Source organism: Nicotiana tomentosiformis, chromosome 8 (assembly GCF_000390325.3).
Source record: "Nicotiana tomentosiformis chromosome 8, ASM39032v3, whole genome shotgun sequence".
In the NCBI taxonomy this organism is placed as follows: Eukaryota; Viridiplantae; Streptophyta; class Magnoliopsida; order Solanales; family Solanaceae; genus Nicotiana; species Nicotiana tomentosiformis.
The window spans coordinates 124,495,488-124,522,155 of NC_090819.1; the positions used below are offsets into that span (position 1 = coordinate 124,495,488).

At 35.4% G+C, this 26,668-nt stretch overlaps 2 protein-coding genes and 1 long non-coding RNA gene across 5 annotated transcripts; all 3 read right to left on the reverse strand.

The window, feature by feature from the left end:
- Positions 1-996: 996 nt before the first annotated feature.
- Positions 997-5,237, reverse strand: LOC104089846 (putative transferase At4g12130, mitochondrial). Its single transcript, XM_009594847.4, has 5 exons — positions 4,677-5,237; positions 2,961-3,208; positions 2,556-2,654; positions 1,643-1,801; positions 997-1,563 (listed from the first exon to the last, which is right to left on the reverse strand). Exons 1-5 carry the CDS (start codon positions 5,111-5,113, stop codon positions 1,325-1,327), a joined length of 1,182 nt encoding a protein of 393 aa, XP_009593142.1. The 5' UTR covers positions 5,114-5,237; the 3' UTR covers positions 997-1,324.
- A 785-nt stretch (positions 5,238-6,022) lies between these two features.
- LOC138896960 (uncharacterized) lies at positions 6,023-7,737 on the reverse strand. The gene is made up of 2 exons (XR_011410609.1): positions 7,594-7,737; positions 6,023-6,159 (listed from the first exon to the last, which is right to left on the reverse strand). It is a non-coding gene; the product is annotated as an uncharacterized lncRNA (long non-coding RNA).
- Positions 7,738-10,352: 2,615 nt separating this feature from the next.
- LOC104089847 (uncharacterized) lies at positions 10,353-18,283 on the reverse strand. 3 transcript variants are annotated; one of them, XM_070182751.1, is made up of 5 exons: positions 17,910-18,283; positions 11,261-11,367; positions 11,060-11,131; positions 10,803-10,903; positions 10,353-10,623 (listed from the first exon to the last, which is right to left on the reverse strand). In XM_070182751.1, the coding sequence occupies exons 2-5, from the start codon at positions 11,267-11,269 to the stop codon at positions 10,557-10,559; spliced, it is 249 nt and encodes an 82-aa protein (XP_070038852.1). In that variant the 5' UTR covers positions 11,270-11,367; positions 17,910-18,283; the 3' UTR covers positions 10,353-10,556. The 3 variants fall into 3 exon arrangements, 2 of the variants coding, with proteins under 2 accessions (XP_070038852.1, XP_070038851.1); XR_011410610.1 differs by having other exon boundaries at positions 10,353-10,903; positions 11,261-11,447; XM_070182750.1 differs by lacking the exon at positions 17,910-18,283 and having other exon boundaries at positions 11,261-11,447.
- Between the last annotated feature and the right edge of the window lie 8,385 nt (positions 18,284-26,668).

Below are 26,668 nucleotides of genomic sequence, written 5' to 3' on the forward strand. Positions count from 1 at the left end.
GCTGCTCGCGTATACATAAGCAGTGGATTTAGTTGTATCATTCATTCCTACATCACAATCAATAAGAATCTCTCTTAGTTCTCTCAGTTTTATCCTTCTTCTTTTCTTCTTCGTCGAGCTCAACTGTTCAGAGGCAATTCTGTACATTTGCTTCTTAGGTTTTGCTTGTTCTCTTTCTAATTCTGTGTAGTGTGCATCAAAGTAGAAACTGGAAAAGGACATGAATGGTGAATACCTTTTGTCTGCAATGCCGCTGCCTGCTGGAGCTCGATAGCTATTGGCTGGAGGAGAACAAGAATTCACCTTTTTCTGAAGATGTATTTATGCAGTAATATAGAAAATTCAATGCGTTCCCTTTCATTTCTTGGCTTTTAAACATTTGTACATAGACTTCTATTTGCCTTACTGGACTTTCTTGTCTTACGAAAATAGTTCGTTTCATTTTTCTGAGAATTTTGAAAAAAGTCTCATGGAAAAAGTGGGAAATTGGAAGAAGAAGAAAACAAAGAATTTTGAATATAAAAATAAAAAGAGACATTGTTTTTCAAGTAGGATCAATTCAATAAAAGATAAAAACCCATCCCAAGTCTGATCTTGAAACAACTCATTGCATTTCTTCTGGACTTGATATGTAAATATTATTCAACAATGTCCTCACCTCTATCCCTATTAGAGCTGTGGGTGAACCTCGCCCTGACTCGCGATGTTGGACTGGCTAACTTACAACGTTGCAACACTGGCTAACTTTTGAGAGTTCGTTAGCAAATCGTCATTATCTCACAATTAGGTGGGTGCAAACCCTGCTGAGATTAAAGTAAGGTACAATACAAAGCTTGAAATGACAAGGTGCAAAATCAATAGGGCTGTTGAATCCAGTCTTAGTCTCACATAACATGCGAATTTCAACGTATATTGAGATTATAGCTATTCTTCAGTGCCCGACGCAGACGATAACACTGAGCTTAAATATCGTAACTCAACAGGGGGAAAAAACCGTTAAAGGTTAAGAAGCAAACAGTTTTTATTAACAGCAACTGGAATTTCAAACAGTTCACATACAACGTGATCCTAAGATCGACAATGTTTGCTTAAATAGAAGGGGACCAAGACGGGGGACATCCTAGTCAATAAAAGAGATTTATTTGTACAACAAAACAACAATTGCAACTACAGAACTCTGTCGTCAGATGAAATGGTCTTATTCCTTCTGCTCTTCATATCTAGTGTACTGGTAATCTTCAAAAAAAGGAACTCTGAAACTTGAAATGGTTTATTGGTCAATCTTGGCACTTGGCAGGATGCAAGTAGTCAGTAAACAGGATAACTAAGCAGCTGCAGTCTGCTCTTGATAATCTAATAACCACTCAGCAGGCCACCACTCTGGTTTAATTGCCTGGACCTTGACATCGTCCAGACCTCGTATTGTTAAAGAGCCCTTAAAGGCTTCATCTAAGCGCAGAAGACCCAAACCACGGCTTCCAAGGGCAGTTGTGACAGTTCCTGCTTTCTTTCCGGATGATGCATCAACTACTTCTGACCTAGGAGCAACTTTTTGTTCCATCTCTGGTTTAGAAGGAGAAGGGAGAGTTGTCAAAGATTCTGAAGTAGTATGAAGTAATTTGGCAAGCAATAAGAAAGCTACCTTTTCCACTGTCATTCACAAACTTAAGGGGAAGCAAGCGTTTTCGAATAACCCCACGATGATGTGTGCGAGCAATGAGTTCTTGGCCCACATAGCATCCTTTATCAAAGCTTATTCCATTTAAACCAGCAAGATTGTACTCGAGAGGGACAGCTTCTCCTGAAAACGAAGTCACAAGATCAGAATAGCGATCGACAAACTTTCCAGACAAAAGAGAGCTCTTATCTTATATGAAGTAATAGTTTTGTAATAGTGTTAGAATTCTAACTTACTATCAATAAAGGTAGATATATTTTATGAAGACTAAAGAGAGAAATAAATGAAACTCAAATTCCATTTTAGGACCCAAAAGTTCTAAAGCTCTCACAGGATCCATTTCCCTATATCTGGAGTATTTCAGACACTTGCACATTCTAGATTCTCTAATTGATATACTCTCATAAAACAATCGCGTGGAAAGAAGCTGAAAAGCAAGCAAAAAGCATAATTCCACTATGACAACCTCCAAGTGTGGAAACAATTTACTTGGAAAAGATGTACGAATATTACCCAACAAAAGATAGCATTGACTAAGTGGAGAAAGAAATTGCTAGAGGACATTCAGCTGCGGTTTTCACAGGGGATATGAAGCAAGATGCATATGGCTGAAGAGCCATTATGACTTTAGCACTCACGTTTCAGTTGGTTGATTGCAACGGTAGGACTAACTAGCTTGGACACACATATACACACACGCGCACACACACAAAAAAGGGGGGAGTTAAACGTGCTAAACACGAGAACATAAAATGAAAATTCAACGTGCTAAACATGAGAACATACCATTTGAATGTATAACCACAAGGATGGAGAAAGGAACTCAAGTGGAAACACAGCTCAGGAAATTCTATATTATAGATCGATCGAGGCGCACCTTTAGGAATCTCAGCTGAGCCTTCTGCAACTCCCTTCTCCAACCTCCAGAGAAGATAATTTTCTTCATTTGTCTCTTTGTCTGCCTCAACCAAAGGTGCTGTCGCGAATATGAAAATATATGAGCAGCATATACAAGATTTACGAGTGATATGGCATGTCAAAATTACATATTAAAGATTATGCTTGATCATGTGGAAATAAGTACTTAGATGACATGATCCCATTATACTAACAATAATCTGATTTGTTCAAAGTCAAATTCTGCATCTAAGGGGCGTATCAATGAAGGTGCAGAAAACAAGTCAATACCGATCAGCAGGATATGCGGCTGAGACAACTTATTTGTGGACCAAATGAGAAAAGGAAAAAGATGGAGCACTGGAAAGGTATAACCAAGACTTACGTGTTATATTGGATGGAAAAATACCCCTGAATCCAAGACAATCTAATCTGGGATCTCTATACCATAGCCATCCACGATTGTTTCCTTGTGCAGATGACTGGCCAGAGCGATCAAACCCACCACCCCATCCAAGGGAGGCAGCCTCTGGCTCTTCAGAGGATTTCTGAGCTAAATTTTGGCCAAACCTCTGCCAGCAACAGAAGTCATCAGCCATGCTCTCTATATCAACCTTAGACCTCAACCTATACCTACATAAACATTACACATATCTTTAGCAAGAGTCGAACCAATAAACAACAAAACAGTTAAAGAAATTGTATCCAATGGATCAATTGATCAATCATTTCTGTGTCTCCTCAAAGTAAACCTTTCATGAAAAGAAAACCAAGTTTTGAGCACTGTAACGAGCAGCAGCAACTAGGAAGCAACTAGCAAGTAACAACAACATTACTCTCAGTCCCAACCAGGTTGGGGTCGGCTATATGAATCATCTCATCTCCATTTAAGCTCAACTCATGTCCTCATCATATCAACTAAAATATATGTTCAATATAGATATCACCTATATAGATCTTTTTCTTCTATTGTGCCTATCTTTAGCGATTCCAAAAATTTGTAGGTTTTTCGAAACAACTTCATTCTATGTGATTTTAGGTCTACCCGATCCTCTTTTATCACTCAACAACAACAACAACAAAACCCGGTGTAATCCCATAAATGGGATCTGGGGAGAGGTTGTTTCCGATAGACCCTTGGCTCAAAGAACAGTAGAGATAAGATAAAACAATCAAGTAGCAAATAATGGTGGCAACAATGTAACATGGTGACGAACGCGAATGACATAACATGTAATAATAAAGAACCATGACTAAAATAATACAAAAATAGTCCTAGTACTACTAGTAAGCCTAGGAGGAACACACTACTAACTGTCAACCTACAACCCTAATTCTCGACCTCCACACCTTCCTACCGTGGGTCATATCCACGGTAAGCTGAAGCAATGACATATCATGCCTAATAACCTCTCTCCAATACTGCTTAGGCCTACCCCTTCCATTCCTCAGACCCGCCATGGACAAACCCTCACACCTCCTGACCGGTGCATCTATGTCTCTCCTCTTCACATGCCCATACCATCTCAACCTTGATTCCCGCAACTTGTCCTCCACAGATGCCACTCCTACCTTGCCTCTCATAACTTCATTCCTAATCATGTCCTTCCTTCCTGGTATGCCCACACATGCATCTCAACATACTCATTTCAGCTACTTTCATCTCCTGGACATGGGACTTCTTGAGAGGCCAGCACTCAACCCCATACAACATAGTCGGTCTAACCACCACTCTGTAGAAATTGCCCTTAAGTCTACTCACCATAAATTCACACCTACAGAGCGGGTGCATGGGTAGGTTGATGCAAGACATGACCAAACCATCTCAAGTTATTTTATTCTCGGTGTTCGTAGTTATCCTTAATGCATGCAAAGAACAGAGCTGCCTGAATGCAGATGATTCACATAACCAACCTTATCTAGTTTATGATTGAAGCATAGCTAATCGATTGATTTACTGGTATACCTCACGGCTACATTAGCAATTATGGTCATCCTAGTGTTCATATCAAAATTAACTGGAATTGGATAAGCAAATGACATAAAGCAACAAACTTGAATCAAATAACATGATCAGGCAAATGGCAGAAAAGAGTCTCACTTTTTCAATATCTGCAGAAGCTCATCCAATTCAGAGCCATCAACATCGGCAAACAATTCAAGCTCCCCCGGATCAGGGCCCGGCCCAGAACCAGTCCGATCAAGCTTCTCATCGGGCCGAGGCAGCCTGTACAAGAACATATCATACAAAAATCTCCCTTGAGGAGTCAATAGAGCTGCATAAACTGGCGGGACTGAAACAAACGGGACATTAGAAGTGGCTAAGGTGGTCCTATCCTGATCTTGTGGGTCCCCTAACCTCCGTACATCGTTGGTAACGAGACCTTGAAGGAATTTAACGGTGTCGGGTCCGGTGAATCGGATAACGGATCGGGTCTTGAGATGGGTTGCCATGGGCCCCGCATTTTCGAGCTGAGTGGAGAAGCATCTGTAAGAATTAGGTTTGAGAAAGTGAAGAGATTGTTTGAAACGGTGCATTGTTGAAGGTGGGTGGCGGTTTGTGAGGTATGAATATGGCGGGTATATGAAATTGAGTCCGAGACACGTGGGGTTTTGACGGTGCTACGACAGCCACACGTGGTGACTGGAGAAGGTAGTTGTGTGTTAGGTGTTCGATGAAATTCCCCACAGAAAAATACCCAGGTCGTACAAGAAAAGGAAAATCGTACCAAGCCCCACTCCTCAAAATTGTGGTTTCTTAAAACCCACCTAGCAAAAAGAGAATAAGTTAAGTTGCATTTTTCTATAAAGACTTTACATGTACGCTTCAAATCTTTTCAATAAAGCTTGAGGGCATTTAGGTCATCTCACATCAGCTATACGTGCCTTTTGTGCGCTGTGCAGATACTACGTGTAGCTTTCTCCCACATGTACGCTTTTCTTCTCTTCTAATATATTTACATAGCTGTATTTCTTCTTTTTGGTTCCAATTTGTTTCTAACTCACATACAGTTCTTTATATAGCAATGGTAACATCACTAAACATTGGAGATTTATCTCAAATTTATGAAAATAAACTGAATTAAAGACAACATCCGTAAATTTTCGAGTTAGGGTTTTGATGGATGAAATTGGGGGAAGGTTTTTTTTTTTTGCGGAGATGAATTGAAATCAAGAGCTCAGCTTTGAGTATTCAATTTCTTTGAAAACTTGTATTGCAAAAACCTTTCTTCTTCTTCTTCGCTCAATTTCTCTCTCTACAATTTTCTCCATGTTCATATTTGGATCTATGATAATTTTTCTTTTTTATTGTTTTGTGAAACGTTTTGGCTTTTGAAGTTGAATTATGTTGAATTCAATTTCTAAACTTCTGACTGATCCATAGATATCTTGCTTTATCTATGTGTAACACTTTTCTTGGTGTTCAGTTTTTTCCCTTGTTTTATGAGTACTCTGCGAGTGCTCAATAGCGGTGCCGATGTTTACGGGATTTTATGAATTTGCGGGTGTTGGGAGTTTGCACAGTAGAGATTGGGCTGAACTAAGTGGTGTTAGAAAACAGTGATGAAAGGATTTTTCTTCCGCTAAATGAACAGGTGTATTCTTTTGGTTGCTTGTTTGAATTCTTTGTAGCTTTAAGCCAATGCAATTATCGAAAATTGCTTTGGAAAATAAGGTTCATTGTGCTTACATTAAGCTCCTGAATTATTAAAAAAGAGTTGAGATTCTATCCTCGCAAGGTAGGGGTAATAACCTCGGTATCCTCGGTAAGGTCTACGTACACATTACCCTTTTCAGACCTCATAATACTGGGTATGTTGTTGTTTAGAGTTAGAGATTCTATACACTGATGCGACTTGAACTTGCAAGTGCTTCAAATTGATGGGCATACTAACAGGGATGAAAGTTGATAGAATTTAAGGTTACAACATTCACCAAACTATACAGAGAACCAAGTTCTCTATTAGTTCCCACAGAACACATGCAAATACTGCAGTAGGTAAATTAGACAAAGAAGTTTTACGTGAAAAACTGCTAGCTCACGGGAATTAAAAACCACGACCTACTTTTGTAGGATTTCAACTTCACTATTATTTTAGATTACAACATATTGTAACTTAGGAATTAACCTCTTAATCTCTCACTAACTTGTCACAACTCTATTACAAGCCACTTTGTAATAACTTTATTATAAAGACTTTACAACTCGACTAACTCTAGCCGAGACACAAACACAAGGGTTTATGATTTTCAAAGATTTTCTACACAATGTTTCTACCTAAGCTAAACAGGAATTACAAGTAAAAAACTTTAATAAAGGTGCAACACAATTAATGACATGTAATGACTCAATACATGAAACTGTTCCTTGAGAATCACTTGCAAGATTGGCACAGACTTGAGAGAAAATGCTTGATCAATTCTTGAATGTTTAAATGTTTTGTTTTACCTTTGCTTGATGTAAATAACTCATTTGTGACATCACTTGAATGATGTAACCAAGTTACGTAAAGGGCATTCCCCATAAAGTTGACTGCTGTACTGTTTTTGCACTGTTGCGTGTGCAGACAGTAACTTTACAGCTGTGGAGAGTTGACTTGTACAGTCACCAACGGGAACTGGTGGCCATCTATTCCCTATGTTATTCCTTTGACTCTGAAGATTTGAACCACGTCCCCGAATTGAGACTTGTTGTTCTTTAAGTATTTGAGGATGTGTAACAGGTTCCTTATCTGGTTCTTATCAATAAGTTTGTTAGATCATCAAAACATAACCGGGATACATATAACTATCAAAAGATTATATTATCTCTTCTCTAACTGGTTCTATCCAAAGGGGTTTTATGTTGCGTGTCTGAATTATTTACTAGATGTATAACACTAGATGGATTTCAAAGATTTTTGTAGAAGAGCATGTGCAAACAACAAACTGAATTTTTTTCAGAATGAAAATATTATTGTTGTTTTACCGGTCTTGATCGAGTGCATTCGAGAAGAGAACATATTACATTTGTTTACCTAAGTGTCTCCAGATAAAGAATTGTCTATTTTTTATTTTTTGATAAGCATAAAGAATTGTCTTTTCATTTTTACCCAGTAAATAAAAGCGCTATCATGTGCTTCATCCAACAAGTGTAAGATGCCAAAACAGTAAACCCATAAGAATTAGCTATGGAAAAAATCAAAGAGAACTACTTATTGTAATAAAAAGTGCAGAGAAAGGGCCTTGAGATGGAGGGGTAGATAGAATGTCAATGACGAAAAAGAAAGAAGGTAACTTGGTTGAAGAGTAAAGGGGATCCGGTGCAGGTAAAAGGTTGGTTTAGTTAATAATAACAAACTTGTTTCTCTTACTATTTGTCATATGTTAAGTTGCTTCCAATACCTCTTTATGTATGCTTCGTACATTTCGAGTGAATCATGTTATTACATGACAAATTGTGTGTGATTAATTTGTTTGAAGACAAAGGTGATTTGTTGAGCTTAGTTTTGGTAACCCTTTTTTTTCTACTGGACTGGTTGTTTCCTCAATTTAGAGATTGTAGTTAAAGCCTTTCTTGCTCGTGTAATATCTATACATAAGGCATTTCCGAATTTTGCAACAGTTTCAAGCATGACAGGTATTGTCCCTGCTTATGAGTTTGGTTTTGAAATTTGAGTTTAAATTCTAGAGGCTATTGAAGTCATACCCGGTGGGTGGGATGCCGTCTAGTATAGACTGAAGAGGAGTTCAGAGTATTGCCATGGCAAATGATACAAGCAATTGTCTCTTCTAACCAAGAGTACATAGGAACAACATTTTGATATATTTCAGATTCACACTTCCTGTACAATTTTTTTCGTTGCACATGGAGAGTTGGTGCTTTCACATAGATAGAAAACATTTGTACGATTACCAAGCTATGTAGTGTAGTGTATGTCGAAACCCTCCAACGGTAGTGTGCGTGTATCTTTGGTTTGGAACTATGAATTGCTTTATCGTGAAACAAGTGATTTGAGTACTTACTACTGAGAATCAAACTCATTAGTCATGACTGGCATTCTCAAACTCATTAGTCAGTAGGTCTAAAACACCCCTCCTGAAAAGAAAATAGAATTTCTAAATTCAGTATGTTGGGCACGGGCCATTATCGCCTAGCATATTAGAAGAGAAAGAGTTTCGACATGGCTGTTTTTGGTAATTTAAATAAAAGCAGAGGGTATTTTGGACCTTCAGCATCTCTTATCAATGTCATTTATGTATCTTTCAATTATTTACTTATACTTCTACGTGTACACCGAAGATCTTTCCACATGTTTTCTAATAGACATCATTGTAGGTGCTTCCCTTTCTTTCAAGAGTTTCTTTCGGGTCTCCCGGAAATCTCCATTTGCTCTTAAAGCTCTCTTTGTTCTTACTGGGTGTAGGTAAAAGTGTGTTCCTCTTTTAATTTTTTCTCAGATCTTCTTCTCTTTTCTCTTTTTTGTCCTTTCGTAATATTTTGGGTTGTCTTCGTACTTTTTCTCTTCGTCGTTTTTCTTTAGGTGCTTTTCCCGGTTCTATGAATACTTTTTAATTTTGCAATTTCATGGTTATCATGTGCTAAATCCGACTGTGTGACTGGGAGTAGACGGGAATTAGCGCTATAAATTTTTCTAAAATACATAATGGTATTGAAAGAAGACTCGGAGGTTAGTAAATGTTTACTGGCTTAATCTCTTTCTTCGACGGTACCTCTTCGATTTAGTGCTTTGTTTTGTACCTTTTGGGCATTTTATATTTTCCTTCGTAATTTTCTTGTTCATCTATTTGAGGTAGGACTGGTGCAGTGATAATTCATCCTTTTGATTAAGCGTTCGGATGAGAGGCATGATTGAATTAATTAACAATGATCCTTTTTGTTGAATTAGTAGTGTTCTTTTGTGCTATGAGTATTGTGGCTAGAAGTTGCAAGGTCTCGAAATGTATCTGATATCTTTTATCCGAAGTAGCAATTGAACTTTTTGGTACATAACTGATGCTTTTCAATAATAACTTTCTGAGTCTCAACCATTGGTTTTACCTATCTGACCATGTTTGTTTGAGTAAATTCATTTGATTTAGACTTCTTTCTGAAAATTTTAAATTGGAAAAAAAGAAGAGGGATTTTGTCTATCACTGTTGTTTGATGTTTTGATCTAGAATAAATAGTACATTGAGCAGTTAAGCTAACAAATACTTGATCTTGTCCAGCATGGTGGAGATACTCATGAGTAACTTGGTAGTTAATTAGTCATCGCATGCATATGACTTGCCTCTAGCACTTGAATTGATGTAATTTTTCATTTTTGTCAACCTTTTGGTTGCAATTGTCCATTATTGATACTTCATTTTTTATTGTATTTATCTTCTTTGTTATTATTACAGTAGTTGCATTCTGTTATGGTAGTTGTTTGTTCGTGCGCAACATTTCATAGTGTGATAAGTATTGTTATTCTACTCCTTAACTTTTTTGTTATTTTGAGAAGGGTCCGACATCTCTCGATCCTCATCTTGTCGATTTAAAAAATGATTTATCCATTTTATTCATTTCAGGCTTCTTAGTCATATTTGGAGGCACTTTTCAATTAAAAGGTAATGTTTTCTCTCATATGATATTTTATGTATAAATATTGTTCTTCAATTTCGAAACAATCTAAAAACTACTTCAAGTGATTGTTCTTTGTTGATTTTGTCACCTGTAAAAGAGGTCTTCTACTATTCTTTTGGTTCCTTGTTGTGTTTGGTTCCTTTATATATGTAAATAGTAGGAGTAATATTTATCAGTTAATATAGTGTTGCATCAATTTTTATTATTTGCAATTTCGTATCAAAACAACGTTAATAGAAAAAAAAATTCAGCTTATACATTATTGGGCTCGTGCACTACCTAGTAAATATAATAACTAGAAATTACAATGCTAACTATAGCAAGAAGTATTAACCATCTCCTCTCCTTCGCTACCTTAGTCAACCTCGGACCTCAACTGCCCTCATTCATATTTTTCAAAGTTAATCGCCTTGACCAGAGCTCCATCCACGCGCATCGCCTATCACAGTTATAAAATGTAAGACATAAAAAATAACCGGTTTTCTTCTTTTAACAAATCAATGCAAGAAGATGCAATTAATCTACACTGACAGTTAATAATAGCGGGCGTCTCAAATGGTTTTATCATTGTTTTGAAGGCCAGCTAGATATATACAATAGGTACAACTCTTGCTTTACCTCTCACGTGGTTGGTAATTGGAAATCCACGCCTGATTTGATTGATTTCTCGTTGAATATTTGTGCTCATAGATCAAACCCACACCTGTGGCACCTATCGTCTAAACAACAAAAACAAGTAATAAATCATGTCAAGCTATTGATAGAAATCTGTGTGAAGTTGAGGCGGCAGATACAAGATCCTACAACCGCTCACTAAATGTTGTTGTTTGCTAAAATTTGAAAGTATACATCAATGACAAATCAATTCTGCATACCGTGAAGCAAAGGAGATAATGGACAGTTGCCTCAATTGCTTTTTTCTCATCAGCAATGTCGATGCGCATTCTCTAATTCCAGAAAAAGAGAAAGCAAGTGTTAATACTTCTGGCTTATCTAACAGAAGCTTAGCCAAAATGAAATTCTTTTAAAACTTTCTACAGGTTTTCTCATAAATAAAGAATACTCCATTCATTTACCTGTGCCATTTTGAGGACGGGTTGGTGGAATTTGGGATGCAAGGCACCACCTTTGCTCAGGCTAGAAGCTAAATGCTTTGCTGCAAAACCGATAAGACGAGCGGGTGCTGACATGATGATGAACAGCTAGATTAGTGCAAGCAAGAATTGTTGTGAAGCAGAATGCAAACACATATGATGCTGACACCTAGGGGTGACAAAATGGTTAAAAGAACACAGTTAACCACCCATATTATCCACTAAAAAATGGGTTGGATAATAAACTTTTTAAAAATGGGTCAAATATGGATAAGAACCATATTATCCATTTAGAAAATGGATAACCAATGGATAACTAATAGGTTTAACTTTTATATTTGTAAAACCTCAAATTGTGGGTTCCTCAAGTTTGAGAGACTAGGAATTCTCCCAAAAGTGTTCATATTCAAGAAGTCATGGATAATATGGTTACTTATATTATCCGTTGGTTAATCCATTTTTTATCCGTATTAAATATGGGTCGGGTCGGATAATTTATCCATTTTTTCATTACCCGTTTTCGACCTGAACCATATCCAACCTGACTCGCCCGTTTGTCACTCCTACTGACAGCTAATTATTGAAGCAGAATGCAAATACATATGATATAATTCGGCAAAGGGCTAAATATACCCATGTATTTCGAAAATTGTTTAAGAATACCCCTCGTTATACTATTGGGTTATCTATACCTCTCCCGTCATACTTTGGAATAAATATACCCTATTTTGGATGGAGTGCCACGTGGCAGCACCAGATAAAACGACCCATCTCTTTTTTTTACTCGATCCGTTTTAAAAAACTTACCACCCGACCCGTTTTAAAATTCAGTTTTTTTAAAGCATATATTTTGTAAAAACTGATTTTTTTTTTTGTAAAAAACTGAAAAAAAAAGAAATTTGCAAAATATATATTTTTAAGTTTTAAAGCCTTTTAAAGTATTTTTTTGTAAAAACTGGAAAAAAAGGACTCCTAAAGCAGTGGAATATGCATTAGTTTAAAAAAAATCAGTTTTTACAAAAAAAATACTTTTAAAAACTGAAATATATATATATTACAAATTCTTTTTTTTTTTTTCCAGTTTTTACATTTTTTTTTAAAAAATACTTTAAAGTAAAAAGTGAAATATATATATATATATTTTGTAAAAACTGAAAAAAAAAGAATTTGCAAAATATATATTTTTAGTTTTTTAAAGTATATTTTTTGTAAAACTGAAAAAACTAAAATATATATTTTACAAATTCTTTTATTTTCAAGTTTTTACAAAAAAAAATTCTAGTTTTTACAAAATATATGCTTTAAAAAAATTTAAAAAACTGAATTTTAAAACGGGTTGGGTGGTGGGGTTTTTAAAACGAATCGGGTAAAAAACAAAATGAGTCGTTTTCATCTGGTGCTGCCACGTGGCACTCCATCCAAAATAAGGGTATATTTGTTCCAAAATATGACAGAAGAGGTATAAATAACTCAATATTATAACGATGTGTATTCTTAGATCATTTTCGAAAAATGAGTATATTTGGTCCTTTGCCAGATATAATTTGATGCATGCTAGGAGTGTCCATAGACTGGACAAATCATGTCTGGCCTACAAGTTGGACTCAAGCCTACTTTAGGCAAAGCACTTAATACTTCTACCTCACTGTCACTTTGCTAGTAGATTGGAGATGCAACTGAACCAGCTTATTTTGCATCGTCTCCAAATTGAACAAACCAGCTAATAATACTTCAACCTCTCAACTCCAAAGTCTTTCCAAGTAGACAAACCAACCACTACTTCAATCTCTCAAGGGCAAGACGAGAGAAAGCCTAAAGTGAAAAAGATTTGAAAACTATTCCCATTTAAAAAACGTATCCAACTGCGTAAAGATCCTGACGCATGTAACTTTTAACCCATTGCGCGTGTACATCCATTGGAACTATAAATTTGTAATCGTATCATTGTTGTAGTTACCAAGCACTTAACAAATATTTGTTAGAATTTCTTTTATCACAGTTTATTATAAAATTTTGAATTTGTAGAATTAAATCACCCTATGTGCTGCTAAACTCGAAAAAGGTGTTCTAACCGAGGAAAGAGTTCTAAGAATGCAAAGTTTATCGAAAGGCGAAAGCGAATAAAGATTAATCAAAAGTTAATAATATTATAGTTTCTTTTATTTAGAGGAAGTTAAAGCATTTAAAATGTTGCTGTTTTATTTTCTTTTATTCAGAGGAAGTAAAATATTACAAACTCAAAAGCGGGAGTATTTTTCAAGAACAAAACCATAAATAAAGAGTAAGGCGAGTTGTTTAGAGTAGAATTGACAATGTTCCTGACGAGAAACTTAGAGAAGTGGGTGGATGAAAGACGGAGAACACTAATAACTCGGTGAAATTAATTAACACACAAGAGTAATGAGCAAGCTAAATGGAAGTGAAAACAAAATCAGCATCAACGCTAGTAGTCTCTTAAGGCTTAATTAGTGTACATATAAATATAATATTTTTCTATATAATAACTATTGCTCCCAAACGCATACGCAAATATACATGGTCGATAAGTAATATAGGATTGTAAGTCCAGATATCGTACCCACATGGACTTGTGATTTAACTATCAACTAAATTAAACCAAACAATTATGAATATTTAATAAAACTAAAATTAATCTAGAGTAATAAATTAAGAGATTAAAGAAAATAACGACAAGCTTAAAGACGAATTTAATATGAGTGAATATTCTAGAGCTATGGGTTAGCTAACAATCCCGTTGAGTTTTCCACTTAAATCGTCTAATTAATTTATCTGATTTATTGGTTGATAGGGTTAATATTGCTCGTAGCATTCTCCCGAAGTACTACTCGCCTATTCAAGCTAATCTAACGCCTATATTCCTATGGAATTAGAATTAACAAGAACGAATTAATAATTCCTGTATAGTAACCAAGCAAGGCGATTAGGTATATTCATATCCTAACCGCAAATCCGCCCCCCTCAGAGTTAAGATCTTGCTCTACTCAACCTTATATGCAATTTAGAATTCCCTCTCCCGAGTTCAATCCTAGATTCGTAGATAGTATTCAATTGGTAATCAAGCAATCAAATAATTAAGCACAAGATTGAATAAATAAACCAATATGATAAACTAATAAGAACAATTCAAGCTTCAAACTACAACGTTCATGTAGCACCCAAGACTCTAGAACTAATAAACTATGATATTAAAGAAAAAGAAGAGAAGAAAAAACTAGTTAAAAGCCTTCTCCAAGCGTGATGTTCTTGCCTCTGGTCGCAAAAAACTCCAAAAATGATGTTTAATGACTATTTATATGTGTAGGGAAAAGACCTAAACGAAATAATCAAATCCAAAACCAAATAGGAGATGAAATAGACTTTAAAATTTTGGAACACGCTTGCCCCAGGCCTCGCCTTGCGAGGCAAAACGCTGGCCTCTTCTCGCTGTACACTGTGCTTCGCAAGCTCTGTAGCGAGCTCCTCCTCGCTTTAGGCCTCGCGTCGCACTGTCAAATGCGAGCTAGAAAGCTTGCGTCGCGAGAATTGCATCTCGCTACGCCTGCTGCTTCTTTGCTGATTTGTTTCAACTTTCTGTTGCTTAACTTAACTTTTGCATTTCACGTTTCTTTTTGTTTTCCTTTCCAAAATCCTTGTTTCTTTTTTTTTTTGTCTTCTTTTGCATTGGTTACACTTTTGTCTTCCTTTGTAATTAAATACCTACTAATTAAATAACCATACTTCATTCTTGTAGTGTATAAAATATACATAAAATCTCTATTTTGCTCTCAATTTCGTCTTCAATGTATCTACACATAAAATAGACTTAATTAAGCACAAATATAATATAAATTAGCATTAAAGCACCAAAATGTAAGGTAAGTAATGCACTAAAAATATAGAATTATAACCAAATATCACTACCTCACACTTAAACGTTGCTCGTCCTCGAGTAATTAAACTACACTTTATATAGACACAACCTTTTTAAACAACTCTCCTAACTCTTCACACCAAGAATTTTTAAAATAGATTAAGCACAAGAGTGTAACATCTTCACCTCAAAATTTGACTCACAAGTACCATGCATTATTCACAACTTACTCACTTATTCTAACATAGAGGTCAATGACATTATCTTTCCTTCGTTGAATCAAGTGCCCTCACACAACAAAAGAGATTAGTTCCACATACTTAAAATTTAAGAACAATTAGGAACTCAAGATAGAAAGAATTCACTCACTCTCAGAAATAACATTCATATATCACAAAAGATGCGCCATAGGCTTGCCTGTAGTGTACTACTCTACTAATCGAGCTCATTCAGTCTTGGATCAATGAAGACTTTAATTGGTTGTAATGTAGGCTGCGGGATGATTAGGATATATTTAGATATACGAGTGACTACACCTCCCTAAGCACTTTAATACATATACTTTAACATTCAAACCCCATACTTATGTCAAACCAAACTCCACATTCACATCAATGTATATTAACTCCATACTTCTTTAAGCACAATTACATCAAGAGTCACCACTATCAAAGAATATCTTTCACAGCAATACAACTATTTTTTTTCTTTCTTTTTCAATTCAAGTGGCTTTTATTATTTTTTTCAAAACAGTGCACATTTCTCCTTATTTCATTAGTTTCACTCAAAAGCCAAACCAACCACTGTCACACTTCCTTTTTTTCCCGAGGGATAGGGAAGTTTTTTCAATTAAAGTGACATTAATCGAAATGGGATTATTTATTTATTCAGAGTCGCCACTTGAAATAATTTATGGTGTCCCAAGTCACCGATTTATTTTAAATCCCAAATCGAGGAAATTGACTCTTATTCATGGTCTGCGAACACAGAAGACCGGGAAAGGAATTCTGTTAACTCGGGAGAAGGTGTGAGGCACTCCCGAATTCCGTGGTTCTAGCACTGTCGCTCAACTATTAATAATTAGCCTAATTATCTAATTTAATACATATTTGAGACCTATTGTGCATTTTTACCTTTTAAACCGCTTTTAGTATTTATGAAATTTGTTTGAACAAGTCGCGATGTCGCGCACTCGTTTGTTTTTGTACACATTGCGAATCGCGCCACGTGAAACGCACACGTGATTTACAACGTGTTAACTTTAATTATTATTTCAAGTTGAGGTCAAGTCGCGTGAAACGCGCACTTGAGTTGGGGTTTACGTATCGTAACCATGCCACGGGAACCGTATCCATAGTCACGATGATTTATTATTAATCACGTCTAAAGCAACTAGCGCATTTATGAGTTATTTTCCTAAACTACTTTGAGATTATTGTGAGGTCATGATTTATGGAAATTATTGTGGAAGGAATAAAGTAAATTAGTTGTGGGAATGTGGGCTAGCTTGTAACCTTAATAACATTTGGGCCAGTTTCAATTGTATTATTCTTGGATTAGGCAGAATTCTTTTTGGGCTCATAATCGAGTCGAACACCTGTCCAAACCAAAACCTAAAGCCCCATTAAAGTTCCACTTCTTCTTGGCCAATCTTAGATCCAAACTTCATTTTTAACCTTAGCCCAAATTTAAATCATCATTTTCTAAAATGCCCAGCAACACCCAACGTCCCAAATAGCATGAGGATCCGAACTTTGTGTTTCTAAATACTACTGAGCAAAACTTTGAAATTGAGATTAAACCATATAATACTCATGACTAACCTAGGACAAGACAAAATTAATTCATAAATAAACAAAGATAACAGGGTAAAACTAGAAGCAGAATAACATAGCACCTAATCCAATTAAACCCACGTGCATCGGCCCACATTTACCAAATTCTTATCACAATAGATTCACTAAATGATATTATCTTAAAAAAAACACTTAGCCTTTTACGTCAAACTTAGGACTCGTCTGGCGATAGATTTTGTCAAAATAAACTTGGATTTTATTTGGCAAACACATGTTTGGCCATAGATTTTGCCTATATTTTGACCAAATCCCAAGTCCCAAATCCCAAATCCCAAATCTCAAAACCAACTCAATAGTTGGTTTTGTGCCAAAATATCAGTATTATATTTTTTTAAAATTGCCCCAAACTTTTATATTTTATAAAAGAACCCATCATTTATTCTTTTGTAACGATGTTGTTTCGTCTTCTCAGTCATCTGATAGTGTATCATGTAGTTTATTATAAAAATGATAATTTTGTATCAAATTTATTTATGTTCAGGACTATGGTTTGCGATAATATAATGAATGTTATTGATAATGGTACTGTTGGTTATTGTGATAGTTTTTAAAACTTGTAGGTATAAATCATGTTTCATATTTTTCCAAATCAAACTTCACCCAAAACAGATGTCCAAACACATTTTTATCTTCAAACCAAATTTCACCAAAATTAGATTTTTCAGAATAAATTTGAGAATCTAAGACAAGATTACTTAGTAATCGGGCACCAAACTAATTTGGAACGACTAATTTTTTCTAATGGCTATTCAAGATTAGAAAGGGTCATAGCAAGTAAGCCAAAGTAAAGAAATCGTGGATCAATCATGTAAGGCAAAAATGTCAAAATTGTATAAAACTTATCAAACCCAATTGGCATGAGTATTTACAGAAACTTAAGAACGCAAAAAGGGAGGAAAAGAACCTCAAAAGCGACTTCCTCGATAGCGAAATGAACTAACAACAAGATTTTTGAACAAAAAAAACCCAAAACTCGCCACCAATCGGAGACCTCGACCGTCGGAACCTGCCGGTAACACTGAAACTCGGTGTTGGAAAAAAAAAACTAAAAAGGGAGCTGTTTGTGACTGTTTTCGGATGTTTTTCATGGCTGAGACTTGGTGAGACTAAGGGCAAAAGAAGATTGACGGAGGAGAAGAGGGACACTCACTTTATCCATTCCTTCCTCACGTTTTTTCCTCAGATTTGTTTTTTCCTCCAATTTTGTGCCCTCCTATCTTCCGTTTTTGTTTCTTTCCTCTCCAGATGTTTTCCTCAATTTGCTCTCACTCCGCCGTTCCTCTGTTTTTTCGCGTGTGCGTTTCTTTAGCATAGGTGTTATTTATAGGAAAATGCTAGAAAAGTGCACGTGAATTAGTTGTCATAAAAGAGAATCTTTTTCATGTGATAATTTTTCATTGGTTTCTTTTTTTTATCTTTTTCTTTTTAAGGTAATCTAAAATTTAAATTACTACACTAATATTTTAAACTAGATAAAATATAAGAAACTACTAAGAAAAAGTTATAACACTATTAGTCTTACCAAATTAGAAGAAACATGTATTTTTTATAAATTTTCTTTTCTTTTTGACAACTAATATCTAAAAATGTGACTCTTTTTGTATGATTTTAATTTTATCAAATAAACCTACTAAAATAAGTGAAATAAAGGTTAAAATATGTAGATTAAACTTAAAATTATTTACAACTAAAAAGTGTTGAAAAATCCCAAATATAGTTAAAAATTAGGTGCTCACAACCTTCCCACACTTTAACTTTTACAAAGTTCATAACAATTCAAGTGCTCATAAGAGGTGAAAAGGTTCAAATAGATGGTTAATTCAAATAAATGGGTAAGGCTTGTAATATGGTAGCCAAAGAAATAAGATTGCGGGCTCAAAGGGTTAACTACGATACATAACAATTAGGCGGGTAAACTATATATATCTCACTCAACAAATAAATGCCTATATCACTTCCAAGATTGAACAACACTACTATTTCGCTTTGCAAACACACAGGGCAAGTTCTAGACATCAAATGTAATGCACAGAATAACACACAAACCTCACATACACATGGCACATAACTCACTCAAGATTGGAATCATCAAGACACTCTAGTCAAAGTTATTAAGCAAAGTTAAGATTATACAATTTAAGGTACTCATACAAGAGTCAAAAACTGAGCATACGCGTCACAACCAAAGTGCTCACTATTCTCAAGGCATAACAAAGTCAAGAGATATTGCTCCAATTTAATTCATCTCATAGTGGCTCCTACTCCTAAAAAAATAAAACTAACTACACCCGATTCAAATAAAATTCTTGGAAAAGAACTACGGCACAAAAAAAATCAAGGGAGAATTATTACACTACCTAACAAAAAAAAATCTTTTTGTCTTTTTTCCTTAGACTTAAATACCTCAAGAAACTTGTCGAATGAGATCCATCGTCGGGAGAAGTCAAAATTTTCTACTTTTTTCCGATTTTCATTTTTTTTCATAGCTACTAAACTACTACACAACTACGAAAACAAAAATAAGAAGTTGACATCTTTCTAACATCCTACTACTAATTATCTAGAGAATTCTCTCACCCCACACTTAAAAGAGTGCATTGTCCCCAATGCACAAATAAAGTAAAACAATAACGAGGGTGGATGAGAAACTCCCTGAAAGGCCAAAGGCCGAAGCAATAGCGGCTCACGGGTACTCAGACTTCACCCAGGCATGGTCCTTTGTGTGGCACACCACACTTAGTTCTCACCATCTAACTCGCTTTTGCACTCTTCCAATGGATTTGCCTCCAATGCTTATAATCCTACAAAACAAAAATAAATACTACAACAATAATAAGAAAAGAAAAAAAATAAAAATAAACGAAAGCAGTAAAGATGGGTTGCCTCTCAACAAGCGCCTGATTTAACGTCGCTGCACGACTCCATCACTTTCATCACTTTTCCTTCCACTTTGAGGATATAAATTGCGTCCCCAATTTTGCATCAATTTATCTGTCACATTCCTGGGGCGGTGGTGTAAAAATAAAGGAACCAAACAATAAGTATCGCATCTTGCACTTCTTGGCTCTTAAGTGAGGGATGTCATTTTGTCTCCTTGGCATCACAAATTTCAGAATATATGTATTTTTTTCTCATCCATTGACTTATTCATATGCTCAAATGGATCAATTCTCGTGTCACCAACCAAGCACAATGTTGAAAAATGGATAGAATGAGGTCCAATACGCTCCAATTCCAAAATTGCATTATTTTTGACATTCTCTATTTTGTACTATTTGTCAATCTTGACATCATTAATAATTTTTGGTTGAATAGTTGGGATTCCTTCTTTTGCTTCATAAGTTGGCCAGTATCTACAACAATTGGTTGTAGGGCATCATACGCCTCAACCTTTTTATTCAATTAAGTCTGCAGATCATGGATATCTAAGCCAAATTGGTCTATCTCTTGCCTGAGCTCAGTTCATCCTTCTATCAATTGTTCTGTCATATTTGAAAAACTATAACGTAGAACCCCATGAAATTTTACCAGTTGAGCTTGTTCTTCTAGCCAAGATTGGCTTACGATATTTGCTTCTTCAAAGTAATCTTCTTGTGGGAACTCGCTCTCTTCGTCGAGTTGAGGTTCTTCTTGGAAATTGGCCATTAATTCGTCCATTCTATCCTGGAGTCTTTTGATCGCTAAGGCGTCAAGAACTTGTTGCTCGGTTACTTGCTTTAAAATGTCCATAATAGCCTTTTGATTTTCATCTTGTTGCTCGGCTACTTGCCTCATTATGTCCATAATACGAGCATCACGTTCCATATCCTCCACTTCATTGTTCCTATCAAACTCATAAACATTATTAGAAATATTATAATAAGAGCTCTGAGACGGATAATGAGAATTAGGACAACCATCCCAATGGCCACCTTGACAACCACAAACATTACAAAAATTCCACATATCAGATTGAGATGCATAATTTTGCCACAAGTATGGTCATCCACAATATGGACAAGGATCGTCATAATAAAAATAACCAATATTCGACCAATTCTCGTTCCAAGATGCCATGTAAACAAAGATAATAAAATATTAAACTAAGATAAAAATAAAAATGAAAACTTGAATAGAAAAACAAAATAATCTAATCTAGTAGACTAGTTAATTTCTAAGTCCCTAGCCATGACGCCAAAAACTTATTGCTCCCAAACGCACACGCAAGTATACGTGGTCGACACGTAATATAGGATTGTAAGCCCAAATATCGTACCCACATGGACTTGTGATTAACTATCAACTAAATTAAACCAAATAATTAATCTATTCAAACACTTTTCTAAATTATGAATATTTAATAAAACTAAAATTAATCTAGAGTAACAAATTAAGAGATTACAGAAAATAACGACAAGCTTAAAGATGAATTCAATGTGAGTGAATATTCTAGAGTTATGAGTTAGCTAACAATCCCGTTGAGTTTTCCACTTAAATCGTCTAATTAATTTATCTGGTTTATTGGTTGACAGGGTTAATATTGCTCGTAGCCTTCTCCCGAAGTACTACTCGCCTATTTAAGCTAATCTAACGCCTATATTCTTATGGAATTAGAATTAGCAAGAATGCATTAATAATTCTTGTATAGTAACCAAGCAAGGTGATTAAGTATATTCATATCCTAACCGCAAATCCCTCCCCTCCCCCTCCCCGCCCCCCTAGAGTTAAGATCTTGCTCTAGTCAATCTTATATGCAATCTAGAATTCCCTCTCACGAGTTCAATCCTAGATTTGTAGATAATATTCAATTGGTGATCAAGCAATTAAATAATTAAGCGCAAAATTTAATAAATAAACCAATATGATAAACTAATAAGAACAATTCAAGTTTCAAACTACAACGTTCATATAGCACCAAAAACTCTAGAACTTATAAACTATGAGATTAAAGGGAAAAGAAAAAACTAGTTAGAAGCCTCCTCCAAACGTGATGATCTTGCCTCTGGTCGCAAAAAAGCTCCTCCAAAAATGGTGTTTAATGACTATTTATATGTGTAGGGAGGATACCTAAACGAAATAATCAAGTCCAAAACTAAATAGGAGACGAAATAGTCTTTAAAAATCCGAAACACGCTCGCCACGGGGATCGCCTCGCGAGGCAAAACACACGCCTCGTCTCGCTGTACACTGTGCCTCGCAAGCCCTGTAGCGAGCTCGTCCTCGCTTTAGGCCTCGCGTTGCACTGTCAAACGCGAGCTAGAAAGCTTGCGTCGCATGTTCTATCGCGAAAATTGCATCTCGCTACGCCTGCTGCTTCTTTGCTGATTTGTTTCAACTTTCCGTTGCCTAACTTAACTTTTGCATTTCACGTTTCTTTTTGTTTTCCTTTCCAAAATCCTTGCCTTGTTTCTCTTTTTGGTCTTCTTTTGCATTGGTTACACTTTTGACTTCCTCTGTAATTAAATATCTACTAATTAAATAATCTTACTTTATTTTTTATAATGTATAAAATAAATATAAAATCTCTACTTTATTATCAATTTTATTTTCAATGTACCTACACATAAAATAGACTCAATTAAGTACAAATATAATATAATTTAGCATTAAAACATCAAAATGTAAGGTAAGTAATACACTAAAAATATAAAATTATAGCAAAAATATGAAATTATAGCAGAATAACGAGTTTCGACATGTGTGCTTAGTGGCAATAAATTTTAAATCATGGGTAATTTCGTCATTTGATCTATGAGGAGATACGTGGCTTCTGTTCCTGCAGCCACCGCTTAATTGTGTAGCTCTCCCTCTTCTTTCGATCATTTTCCCATGAGTTCTCTCCAGTCTTCTCAAAGGTACTTTTCCCTGTTCACTGTTAGCAAATCTTGTTCTTTCCCTCTTGATTTGTATGTATGATGATTTTTGGCATGAAGGAGAAGTGTACAGGGCAGAAAGGAGAGACAACTTGGAGCTCTTCACCAGAAACAAAGATAAATTTTCTCTATCTCTTTGTTTCCTTCATGTTCTGCGTCTCTTCTTCCTTTTTTTTCCATCTCAAGTGTTGCCCTCCTCTTTGTTTAATTCTGATCAGCAGATTTAACTTGGTCGGAATCTCTTGGTTGACTCTGTTACTCCAATTCCAAATATCCAAATTCTAATTTTAAAATTCGATGTAGCTCTATAAACTTCAGAAATTAGACGATGGATTCTATACTTAGATTTAGTTGCAATTTCTTAATACAAATAATTCTCTCAGTATAGATTTGGTTGCGGTAGCTTTTATTTGTTTCCTCTCACGTATGTTGGTTTCATAGCGTAAGTAACAAGAATTAAAGCATACAGACTTTCAACACAACCTTTGGTAGTTTGGCTATTTGTACAAAATATCTGCTCTCGACATGAGCGAACGGTATTGATGAAGAAAAACTTAGATGTGTAGTGGCAAATGAGTGTATATAAATCCATGTCGTTGATTCGTTGCTTGTGTGTCTATATACTTGCAGTTCAGTGTTGCTTTTCCCGTCTCCTAATGGGTATATATAGAAAAACGGTTTTTCATTCTTATGAGTAAGTTTTGATATTTTATGTATGCATTATCCTTTTGTTACACTTATAAGTCATACAATAACCTCTCTTCATTACTACTTTGTTTATCATGCCTACTTCTGTTAAGCCTTTCTACACGTTTCTTCTCTATTTTGTCGATGTTTACTGAAAAATTGTTGTTTAGATTGTTAATGAACTATTGGTATAGAAGTAACGCTTGTTGGTAAAGTTGCTTTTGAATTTCTTTTTTTGACTTGGGGTTTTATGATTTTTCCTTATGTCTACGGTTTATGCCTCTTTATACACTCATTTCAGCCATACTTCAATTTCGTATAGTAATAGTGAAAAGTTTCAGTGTGGAATTGCTTTTTATCCCCTGTTGCTTTATGGGGAAGTTGGAAGAGTAAAAAGAACTACGTTTTGGAGGAGGAAAAAAAAACTAAAAGCTTCCTGTTTCTAAAATGTTTAAGTTATCAAATTTCCTATATTTATGTCATAATGTAGTGAATGGCCTTACTTGAACAGGACGAACAAAGAAATATTTGGTTCATTTTGGAAAAATCATGAAAGAACACAACGATTTTATAAGATATGTTGCAGAATATTTTGTGTTTATTTGTATGAATGCATAAGGCCATATGTCCATTTGGACTACTTAAACATGTGATTTATGTATTAGTATGTGATTTTATATTATGGTATAGTCGTTCATGTAATATGTTCTATTTGAGAATTGAGAGTCCATACTCTTAGAACCATTATATGGTGTATTATTGACAAAAAGTGATGCATTTTTTGCGTTGTGTCTCGTGTCCTCCTTAGCAATCTTTGACGAAAAACACCATCTGCAAAATCGTGAAGTAATGATTAAATGTTAATCCATATATTATACTAAGCGAAAACTTGTCTTAGTGGTATAGTTCTTGTCAATTACATAATAAGAAATTGTAGGGTGCGAACCAAAGCTTGGAATTAGAAATGCCTCTTTTAATTTAGCTCTATGATTATCTGATAGCAACGAATAGTTGCTTTGGAAGTCTGTCCAACATTATTTAACTTTGCGTGTTATCTAATTGCAAATATAGTAGAAATTAATGATGTAAGTATGGAATTCATGCTAAGTGATACACACTTATTTACATACATTTTGAACAAAATATACATTGTTTCCGTCCACGGGAGCATCACATTAAGGGATGCTTAAAGTGCCATAGCAGTTACAACATGTATGATATAACTATTTACATATGCGGTCTTTGGTCTTCTTTCTGGTCCTTTTTCTAGTTGTTCTTAACCAAAAATATCTGCAAACAAATAAACATGTTATAGATTAGAAGGTTACATATCTTTAGGGGAAAATATGATAACGATCACATGTTTGTTGTAGAAATGCACAAATTGAAATATACAAGATGGCAAAATTTCAAGTAAGCAACAACAAAAAGTACTTATTTAATAATTAGTAAAAGTCAGAGCATATATGAAACAGAAAATAATTGAAACAAAAAAGCGGTTACGATAAACTTTGTAGCTTAAACATTTCAATTCATGCCAAGAAAGATCAATTTAAATCTCGATAGAAAATATTTTAATTGGAAAATTATCCATTTCAGGGTTAAGATCGATACCAACAGTAATTCGAATAATAAAATTGGTATTAATAATTATCAAATAATTGATAAAATTGAGAGTCAGCCACAGACCCCCAATTACAGGATCTAATCCGAAAAGGGCAAAAGAAAACAATACATCAAAACAGAACTTGACATGTTGAAGAATCTAATACATTTCAAACATAGGAAATACATTACTAATACCTAGGAGAGTTATACCAAACAATGTACAAAAGTAAGTTTTGTATATGGTCGAAACTGATTTCGGCCTTCGTACGTCTGATCGAGATGGGAACATAATGGACCGAAGAAAGTCTTCATAATATCGAGATAGGATCCGAAGAAGGCACAAACGAGCTTCAAGTTTCAGGGACATGTCAAATACCGAGCTCGAAGTTATTATCGAGCTCGGGTCCGAATCGAACTATGATGAGATATGATGGAATCGAGCTTAAGGGCCAGAGGCCAACCAATATCGAGCCCAAGTCGTTACCGAACCCCGAGTTGTCCTCAAGCTCAAACCCGCATCGAGCTCTAAAATTGGAAACCGACCAATACTAAGTCCGATCAAGATCGAGCTCATAGACAAGAGTCGTTGCAGCCACACTAAGGGAGAGAATCTCGGCGGGAATTAGGGAAAAATTGATTTATCATAGGTTCCCCACTATGTATTTTTAATTATATCTAAAGTAGGATCCCCCACTATAAAAGGGATGGCTATATTTCTGTAAAATAGGAGGTGGGGCATACATTGTAACTGAGATATCATACACTCCTATATTGAAGAGTTATCTTTTTTTAGCTTCATAGATTGATTCATCTTGCTTAATCCATAAATCATCTTCTTTCCAACTTTGCTTATTTTTCATTCTTTACAATCAATATTTGATATTTCTATTTACTCTTACGATTTGTGTCAAGTTATACCACATACCCTTAGAACTACGTACAAATTCAACTCAATCCGTTTTTAGGGTAAACAGTTTGGCGCCCACCGTGGGGCTAAGGATAATAGTGGTTTTTTTATACGAATCTGCAAAAACATACCATTTTACGCTTGTTTTCGAAAGTATCTTTGATTTCGGATTAGCAACGACGAGTTCTCAATTAAATGGCCTTATCTATTGACAACGAAGCTGGCCTTCAAGGTGAGAACAACAACTTGACACCCAGGGCCGAAGGGCCACTTATCGACGCCGTTGGAGCTCGAGTCTAAGTACCATTAGACGTTAATTCACATATGGCTATTGAGGCAAACCAACGTTCTGAATCTGAAAATAGCTTTCATGGCGGTACTCGATCTGCAGTTCGAGAAACCCATAATGTTGAGGAAAACGGAATCAACTTGCGTATGATTTTCGAAATGGTGCAAGCTCAACAGGTAGCGATAGCTCAGTTGCAGAGTCAAACCCAGGTACCGAGCAAGCCGTAGCCTAGTCCACCCCGAGAAGTCATCCACATAATGGAACCAGCTATAGTAAAGTTAAATGAGCAAAAGTCGGGGACTAATCCCGAAATTGCTAAG